Genomic DNA, 25,003 nt, shown 5'->3' on the forward strand with positions numbered 1-25,003 from the left:
TTTATAGATTATATAAAATGTTTATTAGGAAGTAAAGTGCTCAGTTTTACAGATCAATACATTCTTGATCATTGTAGACTTGCATAATTAACAGCTTCTTAATAAGATCAAACACTGTATATTACTATGCAAAATTCTTACCGTTCTACTAAGTAACAAATGATATTATAATCTAAAATTGAAAAATGAATTAATAAAACATTTGTAACACTTTTCAAGTGGCAATGCACTTACTACAAGGCCCACTGTCAACACACAGGGGTACCCCACGGGAACTTATTGCACTTCAAGATGAAGTTTGTTATTAAGTAACGACACGTTACAGAAATACACCTCAACAAATAAAGCTATGAATGCAGACATTCTCATAATAAACATATAGTACAAATAAAAGGTGAATTTACATTTTGAAAGATACATTTTTACAGGAAGCCCATGTAAAACCATACTGACAGGTCTGTGTGTGCTTTCTTTTCCCCCAGGAAGGCCCTGCCTCGACAAAAAATGACCACTGGATCACTTCTGCACACTCCTCAGTCCCTGCTGCCATAAACCTCTGCATGCCACATGACTGACAGGCCACAGGCACGAATCTTAACACAGAGTACCCTTAATGAAATCCCAGATGATTGCTGGACAATTTGAGTCATTTGGCCGCAGTCACTGATTTTTAAATACTATCATAGCATGTAGAGCCTTGACCCTAGAAACCCAACACCAGTTACGTATTACACACACGTAATTGGTCAGTGTGCCTCAAAGTTTAAGCTGTAAATCGTATCACATGCCATCACATTACACATTTTGGATATGTATATAAAGATAAGGCTCTGTATATTTAAATTGCTTTGGTATTTTCCTTGCACACCAGCTGGCCATGTGTACAGCTAGTGCTCCTTTTTGGTTTGCTTGTTTGTTTGAAGTCAGAAATGCCAGTTCAACACTGAAAACTCTTCTCAGAAAGGTTTCTACAGTCCAAAAATTTGATCAATTAAGGCAAGATAGAGCTTAGTCCGAGTGTCTTCATTCCACACAAATGCGCTATCCACTGTGCTGTTTTGGCAAGTTGATGGGAACTCTTGTGGAAGAGTATGAATTTCCTCTTAGTACAGGACAAAATAACCCACAGAAAGAAAAAAAAAACCACCTCACAAGAATCACAACCTGTTTTCCCACATAGTTCTGTTCTCGACACAAGACTACTATGAAATTCCAATCTCCACACTGAATTTCCTCCTGTTCTACCTTGCATTAATTACATTTCTGTGCGTATGGTTTCCCATAAACTTAAAAAAGAGAAAAGGCACAAAGTCTATTTAGTTTTAGCAAATTCTCTGGTTAGAGGAAAGGCAGTCTGAGTCACTGCACATCCAGCCAGTGCCATTGTAAGAATATATGGAACATGTAAGCTCTGCCTGAGCAGTACTCCCACAAGAATGAGGAGCTAAACCCTGGCAACAACTGCTTTTTGAAACAAAAGGCACCAACACGTGCTATCTATACTTTGTTAAACAGGCATTTTTTCCCCTGTATACCCTAGTAATAGCTAAGATGCAATTGACCGTGTAGCTTCCCATTATCCATTTCACCAGCTCTTTAAATACAAGACAACTGCCATCTTCAGGAAGAAAGCACCATTGACAACCTCCCTCCTAAACCAGCACTCCACACATGGACACATGTTGCTAGGCAAAACTCCAAACACTGCCTTCTATATTTCTATAATGCTTTCTATAGGAAACCAACATAATTTCAATGTGGCATTTCCTTTCAAAAACAAAGCTTCTATGACATAAGAAACAGAGGAAATTAAAAGGTCAGTTATTGTACCACAAACATCTTTACCAAAGGAATCATCTGTTGCACCTCAGCAGAAAAGCGTATGTAGAAATGTACCTAATAATTTTAGAAGCGGTTCTGTTAAATGTAAATACAGACTGCAGAGTTGAGATGTGATTTAGAACTTCACATGGCACAAGATCAGATTTTGCCAGCTGTCAGCAAGTTCTCTGCCCCTTCTCCCACTCATAGAAGAGTTAGTGTTTTTCAATTTTGTGTGCTTGTAAATAATATATTTTCTGCAAAGTAGTCATATTTGACCTAAAGCCTCTGCAATATTTATCCCAGGAACACTTAAATCATGAAAACAGGGCATTAAAAAATGGACACTTTGCAACACAGATGAAAATTATTATATTACTTGGGTGAGAAGAAGCAGCTCTCAAATATTACTTCTGAAATGCTAATTATAATGCATTCAGTTTCTGCTACAGAATCATGTAATTTACAGTTGTACAAACTAAGTGCACTTTCTTCTGTTTAAAGAAATGTAGTACTTCTCAGAAACAGGAAAATGTTGGGTAAAATGTTGGTACACCAAGAATAACTCAGAAAATGAGACAGCAACTCAAATCTAAAAAAAAAAAAAAGTGCTGTTTTCTCTCTTTGGAAACTGTCAGCTATTGTAAGAATCAGAAAATAAACTGATGCCATCTTCTTTTAAAACTTGCTTTTTAAATAATTTAAAAACCATATTTTCCAAGAGAAAGGAGAAAACTCATAGCCTTTCATTTTAGAGTGCTGGCCACAGAACCTTATTTTGTCTGATGCTTGCAGCTCTCATGAAAGTGTTCCCCATAATACATGTATGGAATCAAATTTCTGTCCCGGCAGACTTTGTCACACCTGATATCCATTCTGTTCCCTGCATTTTTGTTTCCAGGGCTGACAGTCTCGCTGCTGGTAACCCAAACATGATAAATGGCTTACATAGGTCTGAAAATGACTTATGAAGAGAATATTTAGTTCTGCCCACCAGTGAAAGTTGTCCTTAGTGCTCTGACCAGAATGATCACTTCATGCTGGGAAACAGTGTAGTGTATTTGCTGGCTGAATACTGACCTGAAACATTTGGAATCCCCTACAAAGTTAATCCTACATGTGGATGTTGTTCCCCCCATTTCCTCCTCCCCCATCAATACCATCTGACTGGGAAGAAGATGGCCGAGAGTTCCTCGAACGAGGCTGGCCGTTCAGTCCAAGTGGTGTTCCCAGTCGATGGCTCATTTGGGATGCAGTATCATCTGACTCCCAGCGCTCCAGCTCCTCTCGCACAAGTCGCTCCATTTGTTCCCTGTGGATTTCACTGTCACGGCCCAGTCTTTCATCCTAAACACATTAAAAGACACAAGCTGGAATCACAGCCTCCAATCTGCAGTCTAAGCAAAACCCGATGGGAAATTCTTACACCACTCAAGTACTTCCACAGGCCAGTGGAGAAACATAGCTGCCATGGTAAATTGTTTTATTTCCAGTGATATAATGCCCAGCTTGTTGCCTTTACTTGGGAAAGCACAATTTGTATTACAGTTTTTGTATTTAAATCCACCTCTGGAAATGTAAAATACACTGAGAAGAGCACACCCACGAAGAAGCCCCACCTCAAAACCAGGTAACACCCAGGATCACCATATCTGAGATAGGGCAGTTGCAAGTCTGACCTACATATCCCTCCAAGACAGTCCTCTTGGTAACACCCACCTCCTGACAACCCTTTTCTGCGAGTTCTTGCTCCCATCAGGAAGCTGACAGATTTTAGCATCCACAGAAATAACATGTTTCTACACTGTCCACTTCCAAAACGCCCTCAAGAAAGAGAAGGTGAAAGGAGCAGCAGTAGAAATCAGGTAACCTCTGTGACAGAAATGACCTGCTCCCCCCTGCCACACACAATCCCAGAAGAAACATGGGAGAATAAGAACAGGCTGGGCCTGTTGGGCTGGATCCCCAAGACTCTAACAGTCCATAAAGCTGTATTAATCCAAACAGACACTAAGGGATGAACGAGCTGCTTCAGCAACTCCTGAACATCACTGCTGTCCAGAGCATGGGTTTAAATGGTAGCACAGGCCTGCTATAAGACACACTGTCATACCTGAACCTTGGATCGTGCCCTCAAAATTTAATGTTTTAAATTCCATGTTTTCCTAACACATAAGCAGAATCCCTTGGTCACTGCCAAATAAATCACCCACTTCACCTTTTCCAATACTCCTTCAATCCTCCCTCCCCAGCCAAGCATTAGGAAGAAGTGCTAACAGCAAGGAAGCTGTGCAGTTTGTGACTAGACCGGAGAGAGTGGGATCCCTACCTCTGTCACTCCATCTAACAGTCTTCCCAACACATCTCTCCTCTTTATCTTGGCTCTCTCCATTGCCTCGAGCTTCACAATCACCGCGTCGATCTTGGAAACGATGCTGCCGATGGAATGCTCCATGCGATCGACCCGCCTCATGAGTCTGAGGGCAACAAGTGGGAGCTTCAGTGACTCTGACATTTCCCAGTCAGCATCGTTCTAGCATGTCAACATACAGAGCAGATAAGGATGAGACACCATTTTTATTCAAGCGCCCCTCTGACTTCCCACAAACGAGTCCTACTGTCCAGGAGGGAGAGCGTACACTAGAGCATGAAGATAGAACAGGGGTAAAGCACGTGGGAAAAAAAAAGTACATATTTCTCTCTGTTTTCACTGCTTTTAGGGCATCATCATAAAATTTTTTTCATTCCAGTTACCTAGTTCTTTACTCATCTAGTGTCACTATAATTAATTCATATGGAGATCTGTCATTTCAGACAAAATTCACAGTCACAAGTAATTTAATCTTATTAGAAACAACAGCTGAAATTCTTACTGAACCTAAAAAACCCTTGAGGTTTTACTACTTAAAAAAGCATAACAGTTTTCTGGCATCATTTTAACATGACCATTTTATCTGTCTTTTCAATGACCAGGTTTTAAGGACATGGGGGTTTTTGCTGGTTTTGGTTTTTAATTTGTTTATTATTCTAATTTTTTATTTTCTAACCAATTCTCACAAGGCTCTCTAAAGCACTTCCAGTTCAGATATTTATTTGAAAGCTACTAAAAGGTGCACCATAAAAACATAACACTTTTTTTTATTAATAATTTAATACTCAAGAGTTACTCAATAATTTAATACTCAAGAGGAAAGAATACTATATAATGGAAAGGAGAAAACCCACAAGGAAAAAAACCAAACCCCAAAACCCACCATGCAGATTTGTCCCCCTCAGAAGGATTAACTTACACTTGGAATTCCTCATAGGAAACCCCACTAGAGCTGCTGCCCCTCCTCCGGGAGCTGTGTCCGCTGTCCTCATCCTCATCCTCCTCAGAGTCATCCAAGCTCCGGGGGAAGCTGCGGCTGCTCAGAGGACGTGGCAAAGAGCTCCTGTCCAGGTCCAAATCCTCCTTTGTGAAAACACATGCCAGAGAGAGAAAAGATGTATAAACTTTCACCTGTACATGGGGAATGGTGATGATGAGGTCCAAGACCTCCCGCCCTCCATCAGCTCCCCTGTGTCTTTTCACAGTGCTGCTCAGACAGCCAGGGATGACAGCACATGTGAAGGGCAACAAGAGAATTCTTCTGAAGCAGCAAACCAGCACAGGGAGAAGACTGGCAGACAGTGCTGGTGGCACAGCACTCCTAATGCTGAGCTCACCCTCTCTTTCTCCAGGTCATCTCTCATCTGCTGATGTTCATGCTCTGTCAATTCCTGGTCTCCATCCTGGTCATATTTGGTAAATATTGCTTCAATCTCTGCATCTGTGTGCCCCTTCCTGAAAAGGCAGTAAAAGCAGTTCCCTTACTTTCCATTTTCCAGATGCTGAAAGAATTCTGAGTATTAGAAAACACTTCAGACAGATTTCATCTCCAAAACAAAGACATGACTGATCCCAGCATTGCAACACGGATTAAAAAAACCTCACTCCTCACCTTTCATTAGTTTATAGCACCAATCTCCCCTACACTGCACCCTGCTCCTTCCCAACTATCCCTTCCATACCTCCTTGATTTATTCCCTTTCCTTGGCCTACTGCCTTTTCACAAACTTCTTCAGTGGTCTGATAGAAACACTACCATTTCTTCAAAGGTCTTAGAACTCTGCTTCCTCAGAACCTTTTCCCCACAACACAGAAATTCAAGGAGGCTGGGCCCTAGAGCTCCAAATCCTTTCTCTAATGTGGGATGCTGCCCCAATGCAGCAACACCAGCGATAGTGCAGACTGCAGGGGCCAGCGCTCAGCAGACCTCCTTAGTTAGAACATCTCTTACACCTCAAGCTGACCATTCTTTTCCTACTTCTGTCTTCCACAGTTCCATATCACAGTTTGAATTTGCCTTTGTGCAATGCCAGTAGGCCCATATGCAAAGACTGATCACCTGTGGACCTCTGTTTGTTTACATAAAACTCCCACCAGACATAGGAAAAGCACAAGCTTTGTTACCCACTAACCAAAAGAAAAGTATTCTGCTATCTGTCTTTATTAGTGGAGTCTTGCCACATCACAGAAGCTAAAAAAAAATCACATCAGAAACTTAAGATCACGTATCTCTGGGAATCCTATTCAAGACAAGCAGTAACACTTCCCTTACCCTTTTAGATCTTGCCGGAGTTCATCAAAATTTAGTTTTCCCCCACCTTGTCTCAGACTTTCTGAAATGTCATCAACAGTAGTCTTCTTCAGTTTAAGTTTGATCATGGCTTTGTTGTAGCCCTAAAAGAGAAAGTGAAATTTTGGTGTTTGTCATGAAATGTTAAGATTTGATTTCTAATAACTTTGATTACAAAAGTCAGCTATGCTATCATTCAGTGTGTTCTAAAAGTCCCAAAAGAATTGTCTCTTCCTCCAATTTACCCATCTTTTATTTCAGCATTTAAATACCTTTGCAGTCATAGGTAAGGCTTTCATCATTCAATTTGTGTTTCAAATATTCAGTAGGAATGGAGTATTTTGTCCTACGAAGACACCTTTTGCAGCTACTGACAGTTTTAAACAATGCTGCAAGGTACAACCTGCTGCAGTCATTTTACTAATCTCTCATTCTTCAGTTGTAGGAATGACTTTTAAAAGAATCTTCATCCAAAAATTGCATTTTTCACTGCTCTGTTCTAATAACAAGTTTACAAGTTTTAAACTCTGTGTTGCTTGTCATGCTGTGTATGTGTTTAGACATTTCTGACCATGGCACAGCATTGCATCCATGCCAGAGCACATGAACATGTTTTTCCTCAACTGGGATTCAGCTCAGGCTCCCAACTTTGTATTCAACAACCTTACTGACAGCTGCTTCTGGAGCTCCCAGCACATTAGTCAAGATTTGTCTCATCTTATTGCCTGAAATGGAGTAAATCTGAACTCTGTGACTGTACCAAATACCAGTTTATCTTCATCGGTTTAATATTTCTGTATGTATCTAGACAGAAAAATCCCTTATCATATTCAGTAGGCTGATCATTCAAAGCAGTCTCAGATGACTAAAATACATTGTTTTGGAAAGTTTTCATTCAGTTAATTTACACTCAGCTCAGATTCATTTATTTTAAGAGATGTATATTTTCACCAGCTGCTGCCACTTTTACTTTGTACAATTAATGTAGTGTTTTATGAAATAAGTTCAGATGTGAGGAATAAGACTTCAAACAAACAAAATATTACTTTTACCTTTCTGATAAGGTCAGACAGTTCCATTTCTGCCTTCTGTTGTGCCATATCCGACTTGACTTCAGAGTATGTATCATTGATAATGGCCAAAAACATGTTCTGTTCACAAGAGAAATCAAAAAGCCCAATTTGAAATTTCAACAGGTCTGAGCCCTACTGCTCCTATGATTTTTTTATACATGTGCAGACATATGTATGATTTTTTTTTTTTAAAAAAGGCCAGGAGAAAATGGTGGGCTGTTTAAAAAGCACTAACATCAAGAGCTTGATATTAAAATACAATGCGTGCTGCAGTATAACAACTTCTAATCAAGGGAGTTATTTAACATAACTGGAGAATTACTTTCCAGAGAGGCTTCACACCTACACACAGCAGAGGCAATTAAACTAAGCTTGTTTAACGTTATATGTATGTTTGGCCCTTTACCTGGCCAAACCTGGCCTGTGTAAAAACCTTTACCTGTGTAAAAACCTTTACCTGGTTTTTACACAGGTAAAAACGGTGAATCAATCAAGGCAACACAGCTGGCAACAAAAATGCCCGAGGAATCAAGTTAACTACTCATCCTGTAATAAAGAGCACAAACAACAGGTTCTTTTCTAGTTACAGCTCTGTTTGCATTTCACACTAAAAACAAAAAAAGCTTAAAATCAGACGCTTGGCATGTATGGCACCAAGTCTGACAAGAGCCTGGTTGCTTCTTCAGAGAAAAGAGAAAGTATTGGCCTCATTAACCCTGTGCCAAGCATTTAACTGACTTGAGCCATACTGTCATTACTGAAAGGTTCCTGATGGACATGGAATAAACATGACTGAGCTGCAAGTTGGACACTCATGTTCAAGAAGAATTACTAAATTTACTGGCATGTTCCATGTGCCACTCTCATACAGAAAGGCTGTGTTAAACCTCTGTTACCTCATGGACTGAAAAAACATGCTTTAGGACAACCTTCCAGTGCTGTATTCTTCATGCATTCTTGCTCAACACTAGAGAAGTAAGACATAACTTGACTACTGACTATTTTGCTTTCAGCTGCCCAAATTAAGAGTTGATGCTCTCTATCCATTTTCCCTAACTTAGTTCCCAGGTCTCAGACTGGTCTCCAGCGTCAGACTCCACATGTCTCTCTTACATAAACATAAACATCAACTACAAAGCAAATACAAAACCTGCTTCATTTGCTTCTTTGGCCAGAGTGACCCATATTATTTTCCTACTGGCCACTGCTCCATCTCACTGAACTCCCAAGGTTCTCTGCTTCCTTACTAGCAAACACTCAAGATGAAGTCTTTTCCCACAAATTAAATCTGAATGCCATTCCTCCTCATCTCAAATAATACTAATAAAATGCTTCATTAAGTAAGAGGGTCATTAAATAACTCTAAAAGTTATGATGATGCAGGACTGATGTAAGGTTAGTAAAATCCTGCTCCAGTACTTGACACCTTATCAAATTACCAAAACACACACAGTTTGGGGAGTGATCTGAAGTTTCCTGCTCAGATAACTGCTTCCATCTGGTGCTATCATAAGAAACAAAATTACTATATATTATTAGTACCAAACTAACTGAAAAGTACATCCAGGTAGAAGACACCAGTGCTCTCCAGTTGTATTAACATTAAAAAATTAATTTATTGGTATCCTAGGTTTCGAAGAGAGAGGTCTCCTCCCTCCATTTTATTGTATAAATTATCAATAAGACTGTAATATGGATTCAATACTAGTATTAACAGAGTATACAAAAGATGAGCACTCACTCACAATCACACTGATTTATTTGTCAGTAATGCCTACATGCTGCCTCTCAGGTAAGCTGAGCTTCTTATAACGTTGTTTGAAAAGTGTACAGTTAATCTGCATTGGGAAGGGGAGAAAGACAGGGGCTACTCTGCCCTTGGGAGGTAAAAGAAGATGGAAGAGAGGCAAACCTGAATATCTGAAGCCTGCTGCACTGCTGATGAGCTCGTCTCTACTGGCAGAAAATCTGTGTGTCGCATGCAAGAACCAGGCTGTTGTAAACACAGCCAGCCACATATTGGAGCACTTTATGAACCAAGAGCCTGGACAGCTACTACAGGTACTTTTCAACACAGGTTTGCTGTGTATGCCAACCAGGCACTATTCAGATTTTAGAAATAAAATTCTTCATAATAATAATAAAGAAAAAAATAAAAAAAAACACAGCATGGAGCACTACATGCGAACGACAACAAACATACAACGCAAATCTATTTTAAATGAAGCAAAAAATGAAAGAGTGTGTAACCAAAGTGTACATACCAAAAGAATGAAGAACATAAAGAACACAAATGTAGTGAAATAAATTGGTCCCAAAATTCGATTAGCTTCTTCAACCTCTGTGAAGTTGAAGTCTCCCAAAATGATGCGGAACTGAGTAAATCTTAAAAAAACAAAACACGTCCAGGAGTTGAAGAAAACATTTTTGGAGCTGTGCAAGGATATTCAAACTATTTCTTTCTAACAGTCTGACTGATGGGCTGCAGAGAGAGCTGCACTACCCTAGTACTTTACCAGGCACTCCAATAACCAGTTCTCAAGGCATAACCAAACTCATGGTCAGATGCCACACACACCGAACAAAACCAGGGTGGTTACCTCTGCTTTTCAGTTGCTTGGGGGCAACAGGAAGCAGAGCAAAACATTTTTAATTAAAAGATTACCATTATGGAGCCTTAAGACCCACTACCATCTCTCTCACATACATACAACCCCAACCCTCTCCCTCTAAAGCTGTCTGGACAGTGCCAGGGCTGGAAGAGGCTTGAAATTTTACAGCAGAATCAGCATATTTCAAGTTCCTCCACTTCTCCATTAGGGGGCAGGGGGAACTGGTTACCGAACAACCTGTTAATTGCCTCTGTTACAATCAGGTTACGTTGTAGCAAATCAATAAAGGAAAAACTGATTAACAACTTTATACTAAGTCCTGTCACTGTCCTGGACTCCAGCAGATGCTTACAAATGTTCTGGTTAGCTAAGATAGACTCCATTTGAGTCAACCAACTACAAATACTATTCAGGAGCACAGCCTTATTGCGCATCCAACATTTCAGTAAGCACGTACCTGCCGAACACGGAGTCACTGCTTTGTCTGGGAACGCGACCAACTGCTGTAAGAACCATGTCATTTCCACCAATGAAAACCTGCCATTTTTAGCTCACTGATCTGACTATAGTGTATTTTTAATCTCACAGCAAAAACATTTTCTGAGCTAAAAATTATAAAAAAAATGCATTTGGTACTGGGCTCCATCAACACTGATATGTCTGCAGCTATCTATTTAGACAGGTGTCATAAGGATTCGCCTCTGATAAGGCAAGCAGATCCATTTACCAGTGTACTGGGAAATTCTTTGCACTTTTTATACCTGTACTTACATGCAATCCTGGAAAGTGCTGAAGTCATCAATTTGAGTGCCAAAGACAAGATAGGCCAACTGAGCATATGCTAAGAAAATAATGAAAAACATAATAGCAAAGCCAATGACATCTTTGACACAGCGAGACATGGTAGTGGATAGCTGGCTCATCGTTCTGTTGAAGTTCACAAATTTGAAAAGCTGTTAAAAGGAAAAAAAAAAAAAACACAAGAAAAACCGGTAAAGACAAGGAAGACACTTTCTTAATACAATTGCTCTCCAGCCTTTTACACCAGATGTCTTACTGGATATGACTGGAGACAAAGTCAGTTAATTTCCATTTAGAAATACATCACTTCCTAAAAACACTGAGGCCTGAAACATGAGGAAAATTGTTTGAGAAGGCAAACTTCTTATTTGGGTGTGGGTTTTTTTTTTCATTTCCATATTTGGCACCCTGGCTTCAGAACAGCATTACCAAAACACTTCCAGAAGCCTGTTTATCCATCTTTATCTTCAGTGAAAATGGTTAGATACCAAGTAGTAAAATGCAACAAAAGCAGATCTCATAGCTTTGATTTGCTCCAAGCAGGTGGTTGAATTACAGACTTCCCAAGGTCCCTTCCAAACTACATTATTCTGTTACTCTTCAGTTTAACACTACTTCTTATAATTAGCCACTTTATTTCTTAAACCATGATGCAAAAATTAGATGCAGCTTTGTCTTATGAAACAGTAAGAGACTAGCTAACTTGCTTGATGAATCTAAGCATCAGAGTTGAAATCCACTTATCACTGATCTTACATTTCCCCTTTTAGTTTATTAACTAAATGTTCCTCTGCAACTTTATATATAGAGAGGGCAGAAAATGAGTATGAGCACAAAAAGAAGCATCACTGGAAGGAGAAGTTACTTTTAACTAAAGCAATAACTAAATTAACTAGATTAATTAACTAAGGCAATTGAGTTTTCAAATGAATTGGATTAGCTTTACCAACTCTTCTAATGATTCAGAAGCTTGGAGTAAATCAAATGGGCATGTTTTAACTAGGCTAGGATAAAGCAGCCCCCATTAAGAACTACTGTCTGAGCAATCGAGGAATAATAAAAACATTTCTTGTGCCTGTGGACAAAACACTAGCATTGACTATATTTTCTTGATTTAAACATGACCCAACTAAACCTGGAGCAAATTACAACCTTGCTTTTCATCTGCAAGAAGTTACCCCTGTGTTCTGACTTTCTTGCATGACCAATGTTGGGAGAAACACAACTAAAACTCAAGTAATGTGTCATGAGAAACTCAGAATACTGCTTACATTGTAACATTAGAATAAGGAGGAGTGTGTTGGAGTTACCTTAATCCAGACAAAAAACACGGTGACTGCAGTAATGTTGTTGAACTGCATTTGCCAATATGCCAAAGGTTCAAAATTGGGGAATGAGTTCTGATCTTCCAGCAGCTTCTTCAGGAGCATATCAACAGTTGATGTCCTGTAAATGCTAATTCCTATAGCTACCACAGAGAGCTGAGTGCAAAAGAAATGTACAAATTTACAAAAGGTGATTAGGATTTTAAACCAACTTGTTTCACCACATATGTCAGAAAAAACTGATACGAGGAACTTCATGTTATTTATAGCACTACCATGAAGTGAGCTTTGAGTAAAAGCAAGCAATACTGTTTTCAAAGTGTCCTGACTACAAAGCTGAAGTTTAAAACAGAAAAGTAACATCCAGAGATTGCACAGAGCCTAGGGGAAAAAAATTTAAAAAAAAATCACTGATATAAACTTCTCAGAGTCCTTCAGGGTCAACCCTTCTGATCACCAATCCCACTAGTGCTTAGGGCCAAGCAGTTGAAGGGGCTGGAGGGGCCAGGTTTCACTTAGGAGTAATTTACCAGCCCAGGAGCTGCTGTTTGACATGGGATCCAAACTACAATTTCTGGACATTATCAGGAAATGCATTTCACCAGAAAACCATTACAGTCCTGGACTACAGAAAAATAGTCTGGGAATAGAAAGATTTGGAAGTAATTTTCTTGCCAGAGTTGAAGGACAATATGAGAGTGAAACCTGGCAGGCTCAGAAAAGTGAAGCTGTCACAGAGAAGAAAACATAAGGAAGGAAATATGACAATTCAAAAACACAGTGAAAAGAGTAAAAAGCAGAAAGACAGCAGTAGCCAAAAAGGCCCTACAGTTTTCTCTCAGAGTACAGACTGCCCAGTATTGCCCAGAACAAGAGCAGAGAAGCTGCAGTTCTACCATACAGGTAAGGTTTTTGCTTTCACCTCTGCAAATGTGCTGTTCATCAGTGTAAGTGAACACTTCACCATGTATGTAGAGTCATAAGTACATAATCTTAAATTTTTTAATGGCCCTCAGGCAAGGTATAAACATAGAATTTTGACCCTTTATGTGAAATGAATTTTACACTCAACACTTGAACACTCTTCACTAACTGTAACAGCCAAGCATCTTGTTCCTGCCCCCACCATTAAGTATAACAAACACCACAAACTTCACATAAACATCCTCCGAAATGGTCCTTCATTTACAAAGCACTGTGATGCAAGTATGATTTCTCTGGATTACAGATACTAAATTCAAGACTTGAAACCTCTGATTTATCCAAGCCTGAAGATACAAAATGAGTGTGGGACTGGAACTATTTCAGCACTTCTGGCTTTGTATACTTTTGGTAAGAACAGCTTGACATGAGTCCAGAGAGAGTTATATTATGTAGATTTAAATCCAAAACTCAGATTTTCTGCTACACCAAGAATTACTGATGTGCAACACTGTCCACTTAATCAAGAAAGCAGCCCTGACAGCTGTTAGCACTCCACAAGTTTGAGACACTTCTTCAAACTTGGTATTAGCTGGTGAGTATTTAATACCACACCAAATCTCTTTGTGGTTCTTTGCAAACATATTCAAATCCCAGTCCCATTCCTCAAAATGCAAATCACTACTTTAAAGCAGATGATTTTCATACTTGAAAGCCAGTGCATTAGTCTGTATCGGATATGTAGAACAGAGGGCAAGTTTGCTACCTCTGATACAGACTACCTGCCTCTACAGACAAAACCAGAAAAGCATGATGGACAAACACTGTAAGTTTGCACCAGGACACGAAGGTAGAAGACAGAACAAGAGAATTTGCAAAACACACGAACATTACAACACTAAAGACTAAAACTGTCTTATTCAGACTGAACAGCCTAATAGCCTGTAAGTATCCTTCCTAAAGACAGCCCTGTCCCTTAGACCCACAATAGGAATACTTACACAAAGTGCATTTTAGAAAGCAAGTTTAATCTTATTACAAAGGTTACCTACCACAATGATAAGGATATCAAGGCAATTCCAAAGACTTCTGAAGTAGCGCAGTCTGTGAATGTGAATTTCTAATATCTCTTCCACCGTATAATAAAGAACAAAAAGACAAAATGCCATTTCACAGGCTGCCAGGAAAAAATCAAAAGTGGAGATGTAATGAATCAGCCTAACTGGCTGAAACTGCCAAGACGTAACAAGGCCTCCAGTTGCTGGAAACTCCACCAACAACCTACATTTAAAAAAAGGAAAGAAGGAGAAAATACTCAAATTTACACAGAGTTGATGAGAAGCACTACTAAACAATATTTGGGTTTATTTATATAACTATTTAAATACTGGAAACAAGCCCACGTATGGTTCAGAAAAGACACCACACAAAAGGTGTGTAAACATGACCACACTCAATTTTGAGTAAAACCCAAAGCTTTTCAGGAACAGTGAGAAAACAGAGAGATTTGTTTTCATTTCTATCTGTTTCATGGTGTCTAAATTAAAGATTGATGCTGTATACCCATGTATTTACTCGACTCAGCTGACTCACTAGAGAAGTCGCCTGCAAACTACACCCAAACTGCTGCAGCATCAGGAAAGCCAGGACTGCCTCCAGATGGTGAGTGCAAACACCATGTACAGCCTCACTTCTGTGACAGGGAGGCACATCACTGCACTTGCCTGTCTCCTTTATACAAAACATGTGCTTACCCCCGTCCTAAAACAAAGCAATCACAAGATAACCCCAAGTCTACAACCCACACTGTGCAACTGAATGCTGCTGTGGATCTGTTCGTACCTGACGACGCAGAACAGGTTGATGTTTGCATTGTACACGGAGAAATCAATGAAAGCTGCTCTTGTCCCTCTGTCCAGCCACAGGTTCTTCTTAAGGCTAGCAATCTGCAGAGCTGTCACTTCTCTGGTCCTCGAGAGGTCTTGGTAATAACCAGCTCCGCTGTATGTGGCAATCAAGCCCCAGTGGCTGCTCCCATTCAGATCCTTCTCACTGGTATACGTCCAACTAGTTCAGAAGTAAGTGAAACAGAACATGTTGGTCTTTCCACCTTCAGCTTAAAATTAGCAGAACAGACACCAAAAAAACTTGACCAAAAACCCTGTATCAGTTACTTAAAGCTGCTTTGAGAGGTGCTAGTTAAAAGTTTTGATGTATCCTGGAGAAAGAAAAGTTCCTTCGACAAACACAATAAAATTAAGATAAAAAGATGTGTCACAAGTATATTAATTACAAAACCCACTCACACAGAATTCCTGTCCTCAGGGAAACTGGCATTTACATAGCTCTATTCCACCTCCAAGACCTTTTACAGTTCAACTCACAAATCATCCTCCAAGAGGGGCAGTGTTAGTCGTGTTTTCAGCCAGGGAAGACAACTTGCTAAAACCTGCTGCAGCAACACAATCTGTGATACCAGAACAGTGCTGAGCTTGGAATGCAGCGTGTCTCCCACGCACAGCAGCTACTAATGGCACAGGGACAGCTCCTGACCTCACAGGGATCAGGAGCACAGTCCTCTCCAAGTCTGGAAGGTTTCTCCAAGAGCAGAACTGGCAGCTGCTCTGGATTTACCTGGCGTTACAGATAGAACAGATAAAAGCAAATGCAAAGTTGCTTCTTGCCAAGTGACTTAGTGTGTAATTCAGCATAAGCCAGGTCAGGAAAACACAAAAAAAAGTATGTGTCTACAGGAATATTACGTACGCGGTTCCATTTCGAAGTCCAAAAGGAGCAGTATCCTCATTAGCTACTGAATAGACATCATAGCAGTCTTTGATTTCATCCTTTAAATCTTCAGGTATTGAGCACGAACCATTTCTGACTTTCAGCTGCCGAATGCGAGGCACTCCAAGGAGCAGGTTCTCATAATAAATGAAGCTTTTGTTTTCTGCCATGGTTTTGTTGTTGTACCACATCTCCCAGTAAAGACCATCAAGCAAAGGGCCTTCTGTGAACTGGGGAGGATGACAGAATTTTACTTGGTATGTTGCCAGCAATGTTTGAATAGATATTCATTCCATGGAGGTGTTAGAATTGCACTTGATAATTTTACTGACAGAAGGCCTTACTGATACCTGTCCTCCAAAGACATTCCACCACCTTGCTCCACCTTGCCCCACCAGCATGACCTGGGTTCTAAACTTTTACATATCAAAGGCCTACTTTGTTCCATAGCCTTGACATTGTGCACATAGATCTTCTTGCACAAATCCTACCACGTTAGAAAATAATATCCTGCAGGTTAAATTTAGGGGCCATGACAGGACAAGCAAACCACAGCAATATAGATATAAAAATTTGGTTTTAGATTACCTTCCAGAAGTCATCCATGGTGGACAAAGTTTTGAAATCAGTTCTCTCTGTTTTTGACACAGGTGTTTCCAAGAAGAGCTGCGACATAACCCTTGTATAATAGTACATGCTGGAACTCACCGTCCCGTAAGTCACTGCAAAAGATTTGATAAGGAGTCAGAGATAAAGGAATGAGAAAAAAAAAAAAAGAAAAAAAAAAGGTAGTTTGTTCTGTTTTGAATACATCAGACTGTATATGTACATATTTTGTACTGGAATTTTTAAGCTTCAAACCAAAACAAAATCCACATCAAGAACTATTTATCTGTCAACTGTGACTGAAATACAAAAAGCAGGGAAGACAGAATGACTGATCAGTTTAATACTCTCTTTTCCTTCCCACACCTCATTCTATTATTAATGGTTCTACAAAAACTAACCTCAAGAAAAACAAAGGCATAATTCAGCAGCCTAAAGAGAGGCAGCTACTGCGTTTTTAGGTGACTTGTGCTATCCAAGGCATGCAAGGAGAACCGGTGTGGATGGCACAAAGCCCTCAGGAGAACTACGCCCTGGTTGAGCAGCTAATGATAGTCAATCAGGATGTTGCATGGCCCTGGGAATGACACTGGCAGCTTATGGTTAGGAAATGAACCTCCATTCCAGATTTTCAGTCCTTTTAAGAGAAACTCCCCACAGGAAATAAACGACTGCGTGTTACTTCTTTTCCTCCCACTAGGCCAAGGATTTGGATGAGGACCACAGAGCATAAATTATAAAATGATGTACAAAGCCAAGATGGCTTCAGAGAACGGTCTCTGGTGTGGATATGGTTCCTGCCTATAAATACTTATAAACATTTTAAGGCTAAAATTCAGAGGAGTCTGAAAGATTAGGTCTAAAATGAATAATCACTGTCAATTTCGACAATTTTATAGAATGTTTTCCTTAGCAAATGTTTTTTTTAGTGACCACAGAATAAGAACTATTTTTAATGGAGTTTTGCTGTGGCACATGGAATCTATCACATGACTGTGCAATACCTGGATTCTCTCTAAATATGTACTCTCAAAAACACAAGGGAACAAGAAATGCCCATAGAATTTCGCCTGCACTAGAAAGCTGCCTCCTAGAGCATGCCAAGCCACAGACCAGACAGACCAGACTGTCCTACAGTTATTCCTTATGTGTAAAATAAAAAGGATAGAACATAAAAAATACTAAAGAGTTAGCAATCTCTCTAGATATTTAACCCAGTACATTTTTCCTTTATTCTCTTAGCAAAAATCTTTTCCTGTAGCAAAACAAATTGTTAACAGCCTGTTATAAGTCAAACTTCTCCCACTGAAACCAATTTCATTTTAATGCTACACCTCTCTTGGTGGCACAGCATGTCAGCCTCAAGCAGTCTTACACTACTTCATAAACCTGCACTAAGCATTCTTAATGGACTCATGGAAGGAAAAAACTCCATGATATTTAGTATATACACAGGTTTGCAGTACAACACCAAAACAGTTTTGTCAATGGTATAAAGTTTGGGGCTTTTAGTAATTCTGCTACATTCAAGCAGGGTAGACTTGCTCTCAGACTCAGTCTACCATTGTAGTTTTGCATCTGCTTTCCCGCTCCAAAATTCCCTCTCACAAAAAATAAAATCATCACCTTGTTGTATTACAACTGATCATAAATGACAACCTAAGTGTCACTGACATCTCAGCCATTCAGAGCAGAACTGCCCCCACTAAAAACTGGATACCTGAAACATGTCAGCTTTCCAAAGATGCACTAACTCAATGCATGCAGATTTTGCTGTTGCTCTCCCCAGTGACCAAATAAAACATCTGTTTCGTAACTCCATACTAAGTTCTTTCTTCCCTTGTAGGTTGAATTTTACTCTGTTTTGTGTTCTGGAATGTTATGATACTTTAAATGGTATCAAGACAACAAAACAAATGACACACTTAAATCACAGAAGTCTCCAGCTGTGATCCATATACACCTGAGCTCAGGCTGCTGATGCATTTAAAACATCCAACATCACACAAATACAGATTATCAGATATTTCTAAGGTGCCAACATTATCTCTGCCTTTCCAGCTACTATCAAGAAATGTTATTCTAAGAATGATCTGGACGTAAGGTTGGTGATGAACTTGAAACTTGGTGTTTTAATTTAATTATTTGCCCTAGATGACTAAATCCTCCTCTTCATATCTACCAGTTCCGTTCACTGACTTCAAAATGCATAGCATTACACTGTGGTACTATAATAAAAAAAGCTCCCTAAAACCAAAGAATATTATCATTCTGCCTAAAGATTCCAAACCTGTTAAGGCACAGAAAGCTGTAGTGTTTTCAATCTCAAGCAACAACCCATGCACAGAAATACTTGATTCTAAGTGTTTGCCTTGGTATCTGCCCATTAATTCTTCTCCTACATCAAACAACCTTCATTCTGGAATCACAGACAGCAAGGAGATAGTACAGAACTGGATGCATTAGTGCTGAATGGTACTTACGGACACACAGGACCACAAGGAAAATCATGTAAGTAATCAGCTCCCGTAAAATACTTTTCAAATATCGCTCTCTGCTGGTGTTGCTTTCTTCCATGAGTCTTGTCCCCCACAGACCTTAAAAGGAAAATAAAATAATGATGTGCTTAGATGTCTGATATTTGACACACAAGTGACATAGTAACTGCTGTTGAAAGCTTAACCTATGTCATGTCTGCTGCAGGTTTTTCTACAGATTTTAAACTGATGTAAGTTTAAGTAAGAACAATTTCTTTCACAGACTGAATGGGGCTTGAGGCAGGATTAGCTATTCACGAGATACCACGATAATTTAGGAACAGCTCAACAGAACTCTTAACAGAATCTGCAGAAGATTTGCCAGAAGTGCTTTCACTTACAACCACATGGCATGAAAACAGGTACAAAAATACAAAGACATGCACAGATATAGCCATCCTTCAAGAAATGGAAGTGTAGTGCTTTGGGGTTTTTTGTTTGACTTTGATTGTTTGGTTTGGTGGTGGGTTTTTTTTTACATGAAAACCATTGTTAGATCCAGGGCCTGACAGAATTCAAGAAGCATTTGGATGATACTCTCAGGCACATGGTGTGACTCTTGGGGATGGTCCTGGGCAGGGCCGGGAGTTGGACTCAATGATCCTTGTGGGTCCCTTCCAATTCAGCATATTTTGTGATTCTATGAAAATGTACATTCATTATCAAACTTTTCTGAGTAGTCTTAACTAACTTTCCACGTGAAAGGAGGATACATGAGTCAAAGATATTTTTAAAAACACACAGATCATAACCTTCCTCTCCTAGATAGGCAAGGCATGTCCAACAGAGACACAGCAAGGACCTTGGTGAGCATTTCTACACCGTTTCTTTCCCTGCACAACAAAGAGTTTTTATTTAAACATTAGTAGCAGCCTAAATGAGCAACTCCCATCTAAGCTGTCAAACGGAGCAACTGTGTTGGCTGAACTGTTTCCACATGCCACTCACTTCATATCATACTTGACATTCTCAAGAAGACACTGTAAGAGAAGCTATTGAAAGGTCCCTTCCTAAAGGGTAACTGAAAAGCAAAAGGATGTTTTAAATGGAATCCCTAAAAGAAACAACCCTCTTAAAACAAAACACAGTAACCACCATACTTATTTCCTATGCCTAATACAGAACATCAAAAAAGGTGGGAAAAGCTGCTGATGCTCAGACCAGAACTGCTACCTTCAAGGAACGTCTCTTCATTGAAGTCTAAATAAAGCAAGGCAATTTGACTGTAGTTTATGGTGAGAGAGAAAGCATATAAAAATAAAAATTCACTAAACTTCCATCCTTTTCAGGTGTTTTAAACACCCAACCTTTCAAAACATCCCTTACATTCTCAGTAGATGGAAATGAAGTAACCTCAGACTCCCTAGGAAAAAATCTTGGATCCATCAAACATACCACAGTAATTTTAAGTCAAATGGAACAGCAACAAGGGACAGCCAAAACACATTATAAAGCTGTCAATGAAACAAGAGTTCAGTCGATCTGCAACCACTGTTGTAAGACCAAGACAAAGGGCTAATCTGCCTGCGGCAGACCTTTGTTTGCTAACAAAGAGATGGGAATAAGGAAACTCTTCCCTCGGCCTGCAAATATGAGGTTTATTCAGAAAAAATGTTAGGTGTTTCTAAAAGAAAAAATGAAAAAAAAGAAAGAAGCCTTTCAGCTACCACATTTTTAAGTTGTGACGTAAACCAGTAAAATTCTCTTGCATAGGCACAGCAATCACTAACAGTTTTAGCATTAATCTCTGTTCACATTCCTTAATTAGTAACTTATAACCTTCACTAGTGTCAGCCCCAAAATAAGAAAGCTTTTTCAAAGCTGTTCTTTAAAGCCAAGTTTGAAAAGTTACAGATAAAGACTCCAACTTTACTACACAGAATGCCAAATCCTCCCCATTAGGTCATTCTTGAAGACACAAACACAAATCCAGGAACACTTACAGAGTTACTAATAATAAAGAACTCCACAAATTCAGCCTCTAACACAGCACTACGTTGCACTAGCAACCCTCATAATAGAGGCAGGAAAACATAACTGGAGAGAGAAAGAAAAGGCTGGAAGAGCCAGTGAGCTAAGCTGGTGAGAAAGCCAAATCCCGGCTGTCAGCACATTACTCACCAACAAGAAATGTGGTGAGCAGAAGCAGAAAGCTTGCAAACTCAAACTCTGTCATATTAGACCATTGTTAGGAGTCAAGTCAGCAAAGACTGACAGAAAGTTACATGTGAAGGAAAAACCCAACCAAAACACACCAGAGATCATATGATGATCTTTGTGTTAAATGAACTCTGAAACTGCCCATCAGCCAACTTGAAGCTTTCATTAGCTGTTACATTTTTACAACATATATGATTCCCCTTTTTGCCTTATGAGAATACTGATTTAGATGCATCAATAATAGCGGAGGTAAGCAGTGCTGGATTTAAGTTGACAATCTGCTGCAAGCACCAAGAACATTTCTGTTTCCTTATATAAATTTACTGTTCATCAGCTTTTTGACAGAATCTTTGTAATTCATTTATCAAAGCTGCAACTAACAATCTCTTGTACTCATTCTGTGTCTCAAATGGCTTACCTGAAGAGTATATAAACCTAGAAGAGTTGCCAAAAACTAATAAAAAAAAGAAGATGAAATTTCATCTTACAGTAAAAAGTCTAGTCTGTTACACAGGAAATTAAAATCTGTCTGTTTACACACATATATAATGTTTTGTAAACACATGCATACGTATATGTAATATATATAATGCACAAATGTAATATATATAATGTATTTGTGCTTACATATACCCATATGCCTATATAATCATAAAGCCAAGTTTATAAGGTACAGAAGCATATAAAGTAATTCATTTTTATATAAAAGTCCTAAGTTCTGAATGAGCTTAGGCCAAGATACATATCACTAACTAACCTGACTGCCCAGAAATTCTGGGGAAAGAATGAGGCTGGGGGAAGGAGAGGAAAGTGACCCTCAGACAAAGACACTTTGTCAGAAAACAGCAACAAAACACGGTCTCACAATCCTTAGCTCACACTCCCAGTAAAAATGTCATGATGCATTCTTCATGAAAGTTACAATTCATGGGTGACTGGGACAGATATTTGATTCTTTCATTTAAAAAGAACTAAGAAAACCTTTCAAGAAATGCCCAACATAGCCAGTATTGACACACATGAGGACATGGCAGCACCAAAGTCACACTCAGACGTTTACTGTGCCCATGAATTCATGGCAACATTCTCATGAAAGGGCCAGAAATGCACAGAGACAGGTCTGAAATCAAAAGAAACTGTGGATAATAACCACTCTGGGATTAATACACTCCAAACACTCCTAGAATAGGAGTCCAAGTTTTTTCCATTTTACAGCTAAAAATAGAATATTACCAGTGTGCAATGACTGTCTCAAACTGCAAGAGGCGGCTTGATCCATGGCCATTAGAGATAATATTTTTCTGTTTTCTTGCACTGCAAGAATGTGTAACTTTGCAACCATTCCCCACACAACACACACTAGAATAACTGGCTAATGCCCAACAGAGAAGAAACTGCCAGTCGAAAGGATGCACAACGCTACCACGTCAAAAGTGGTCCTCACCTCTTAGCCTGAAGGCAGAAATTAGAAGTTCAACCTACAGACACACATCAGCTTCTCAACTGGTCATTCTAGCCCAAGATACATTGCTTTTAGGCAGGAGGACAGGCAGGGGATCCATCTATGAGAGCAGGGCAAGAATATCTCTAGCAACGTCTGCTTGATGCTGATGCCACTGAAGGCTCAGTCGCACTCATTCTGCCCAGCACAGCCCGCAGCTTCACCAACAGCCAGTTCTTGGCTCTGCTGCTTGCTCAGCCGAACAAGATAAATATATATATATACGCCTAAAAACAAATAAACAAACTTACACGGCTAAAACCAACATACTAAAAATAAACATTCTTCCTCCACCCATAAACCACCCTAAGCTGTAGATGCAGATAAACAGATGATTCAAAAAATTATTTCACCAAGCTGTGATTAGAACAGTATCTCATGGTAGTGAGCCTGTCTGATGAACTTTCTTTCCGTCTGCGAAGAGTCTAACCTCACACAAGTGATATGTTATTAAGCTCTGCCTTCAGGTTCAAAAGGGCTCAGAAATCAGCACCAAACTTAATCCTAATGTGGGTAATCTGTTTTGAGTATTACTGCACAAACCATGACAGAGAACCAACAGTAGCAACTCATGCCAGGTCATTACTAACTCAGTCTCACCTCATGTACAAACACTGCTGGTTTTCATCACAGTTAAAAACATACACTTCTTGGCAACAACCAGTACGAAAGGAGCATCTCAACAGTCTACTTAGATAAGAATTTTTATAAAAGAACTTTACTTTTTTCTTGTGAAGCAGCTCCTTTCCCAGGCAATTACACATCTCAGCAACAGACTAAGGCAAACACACCATTGCAGACTCCAAAACACAGTTGTGCCAGTTCACGCATAATGCAATAACTACTGGTATTGTTCCTGGTTATTCTCATCTCTTATTTTGAAGTGACTTGGGTCATTCAACATTGTCCCAGTAAAATCTACTGAAAACATGCTCTATTCCATAATCTCTGCAAGTCTAACTTGCACCTAAGACACTGCATTGTTCAAGAGGGATTTGTTTTGGTGCAATACAGCCGAAGCCAAAGAAATCATTATAGCGAATGATCTATGAATGCACATAAAAATCCAAGAGAAGGGATACAGGACATACAGTAATTTACAAATCCTTGCTTAAAATCAAGTTTGTTTTGATAGTTCTGCTGATGCTGTGCCAGCCAGTGACAATACTATTTACTACTTCATGAAGTCCACATTTGAGAGGAAGAAAATATTTCCTAAATAGAGTTTACTTTTCCTGCAGCTTTATAACTATAAAGATTTTGTCTGGCACTTAAACAAATCCTATGTTTAAAATCCTCAGCAGTAAGAGTTGGGAGGCAGAGAGGTCTACACAATCCAGGGGAAAGGAGAGAGGGGCGAGTTCGTTTGCGTGTGCTGGGGAGGTTATAACCGGGAAGGTGATGGATGCGCTCGAGGGGCAAGGACGGATGGGAAAAGAACACGGACAGAGGGAAAAGAGGGCAGGGAGCAAAGGAGTGGGTGGACAGGCGGTAAAAGGGACTACAAGCAACTCCTAAGCGTTCTTCCGAGACGGCCGGCAGGCAGCGGCAGAGGCGCCGCGCGGGGCCGGGAGCGGGGTTCGGGGTGCAGGGGTGCGGGGCCGGGGCAGCAGCTATTCCCTCACCTCGCAGCCTCCGCGCCAGCCGCTTGGCCCAGGCCACTCTCCGGGGCGCGGCGCCGTCGGGCGGCCCGGGAAGGCGGCCCGGCCCCTCGGCCCCGCCGCGCCCCGCGGGGCCGCGCCGCGCCCGCCGCCCGCCGCCCGCTGCCCCGGCACCGCTGCCCAGCGACGACGCGGCGCCGGCCGAGCGGCTGCCCCACTCCACGTCCATCTCCAGCACCGGCCCCGCCGCCGCCGCCGCCGCCGCCCCGTCCTCCTCGGGCTCGAAGCCCGGGTTGTCCCGGCTCCAGGCCTGCCGCGAGCAGGCGGAGAGCGGCGGCGACGGCGGGCAGGAGCCGGCCCGCGCCGCCTCGCCCAGCCGCTCCAGCTCCAGCTGCTCCCGCCCGCGCCGGCAGCCGCCGCCGCCCGCCATCAGCCCGCCGCCGCCGCCGCCCCTTCCCCGCCCTCCGGCGGAAAGCCCGGGGTACGGAGGGATATGTAGTCGCCCTGGCTCCCGGCGGGAGCGGTGGCCGGGACCTCCTTCCCGCCCTCCTCCTCCTGCACTCCTCCCACCCTTCCCTCCCCTCTGCAAGGCTGGAA

General features: G+C 40.7%; 1 protein-coding gene across 1 annotated transcript; it reads right to left on the reverse strand.

Annotated features, from left to right (window-relative positions):
- On the reverse strand, positions 1–24,732 carry PKD2 (polycystin 2, transient receptor potential cation channel). Its single transcript, XM_027884379.1, has 15 exons — positions 24,431–24,732; positions 19,091–19,204; positions 16,590–16,723; positions 15,981–16,231; positions 15,057–15,281; positions 14,267–14,495; positions 12,279–12,449; positions 10,939–11,120; positions 9,820–9,940; positions 7,535–7,633; positions 6,465–6,586; positions 5,530–5,647; positions 5,112–5,275; positions 4,151–4,298; positions 1–3,168 (listed from the first exon to the last, which is right to left on the reverse strand). Exons 1-15 carry the CDS (start codon positions 24,633–24,635, stop codon positions 2,935–2,937), a joined length of 2,517 nt encoding a protein of 838 aa, XP_027740180.1. The 5' UTR covers positions 24,636–24,732; the 3' UTR covers positions 1–2,934.
- Between the last annotated feature and the right edge of the window lie 271 nt (positions 24,733–25,003).

Source organism: Empidonax traillii, unplaced genomic scaffold, assembly GCF_003031625.1.
Source record: "Empidonax traillii isolate 1590-97213 ecotype Southwest subspecies unplaced genomic scaffold, ASM303162v1 scaffold144:size1428860, whole genome shotgun sequence".
In the NCBI taxonomy this organism is placed as follows: domain Eukaryota; kingdom Metazoa; phylum Chordata; class Aves; order Passeriformes; family Tyrannidae; genus Empidonax; species Empidonax traillii.

What these genes read in the sequence shown, in the direction of transcription:
- PKD2 (XM_027884379.1), bottom strand. Translation starts at nt 24,635, where the DNA reads ATGGACGTGGAGTGGGGCAGCCGCTCGGCCGGCGCCGCGTCGTCGCTG. An exon ending in GGACTTCGAAATGGAACCGC is followed by an intron (nt 15,282 to 15,980) that starts GTACGTAATATT and finishes CTTCTGAACTAG; the next exon opens with TTGGACGTATACCAGTGAGA. An exon ending in TTATGTTCTTCATTCTTTTG is followed by an intron (nt 7,634 to 9,819) that starts GTATGTACACTT and finishes TCTTGTGAACAG; the next exon opens with AACATGTTTTTGGCCATTAT.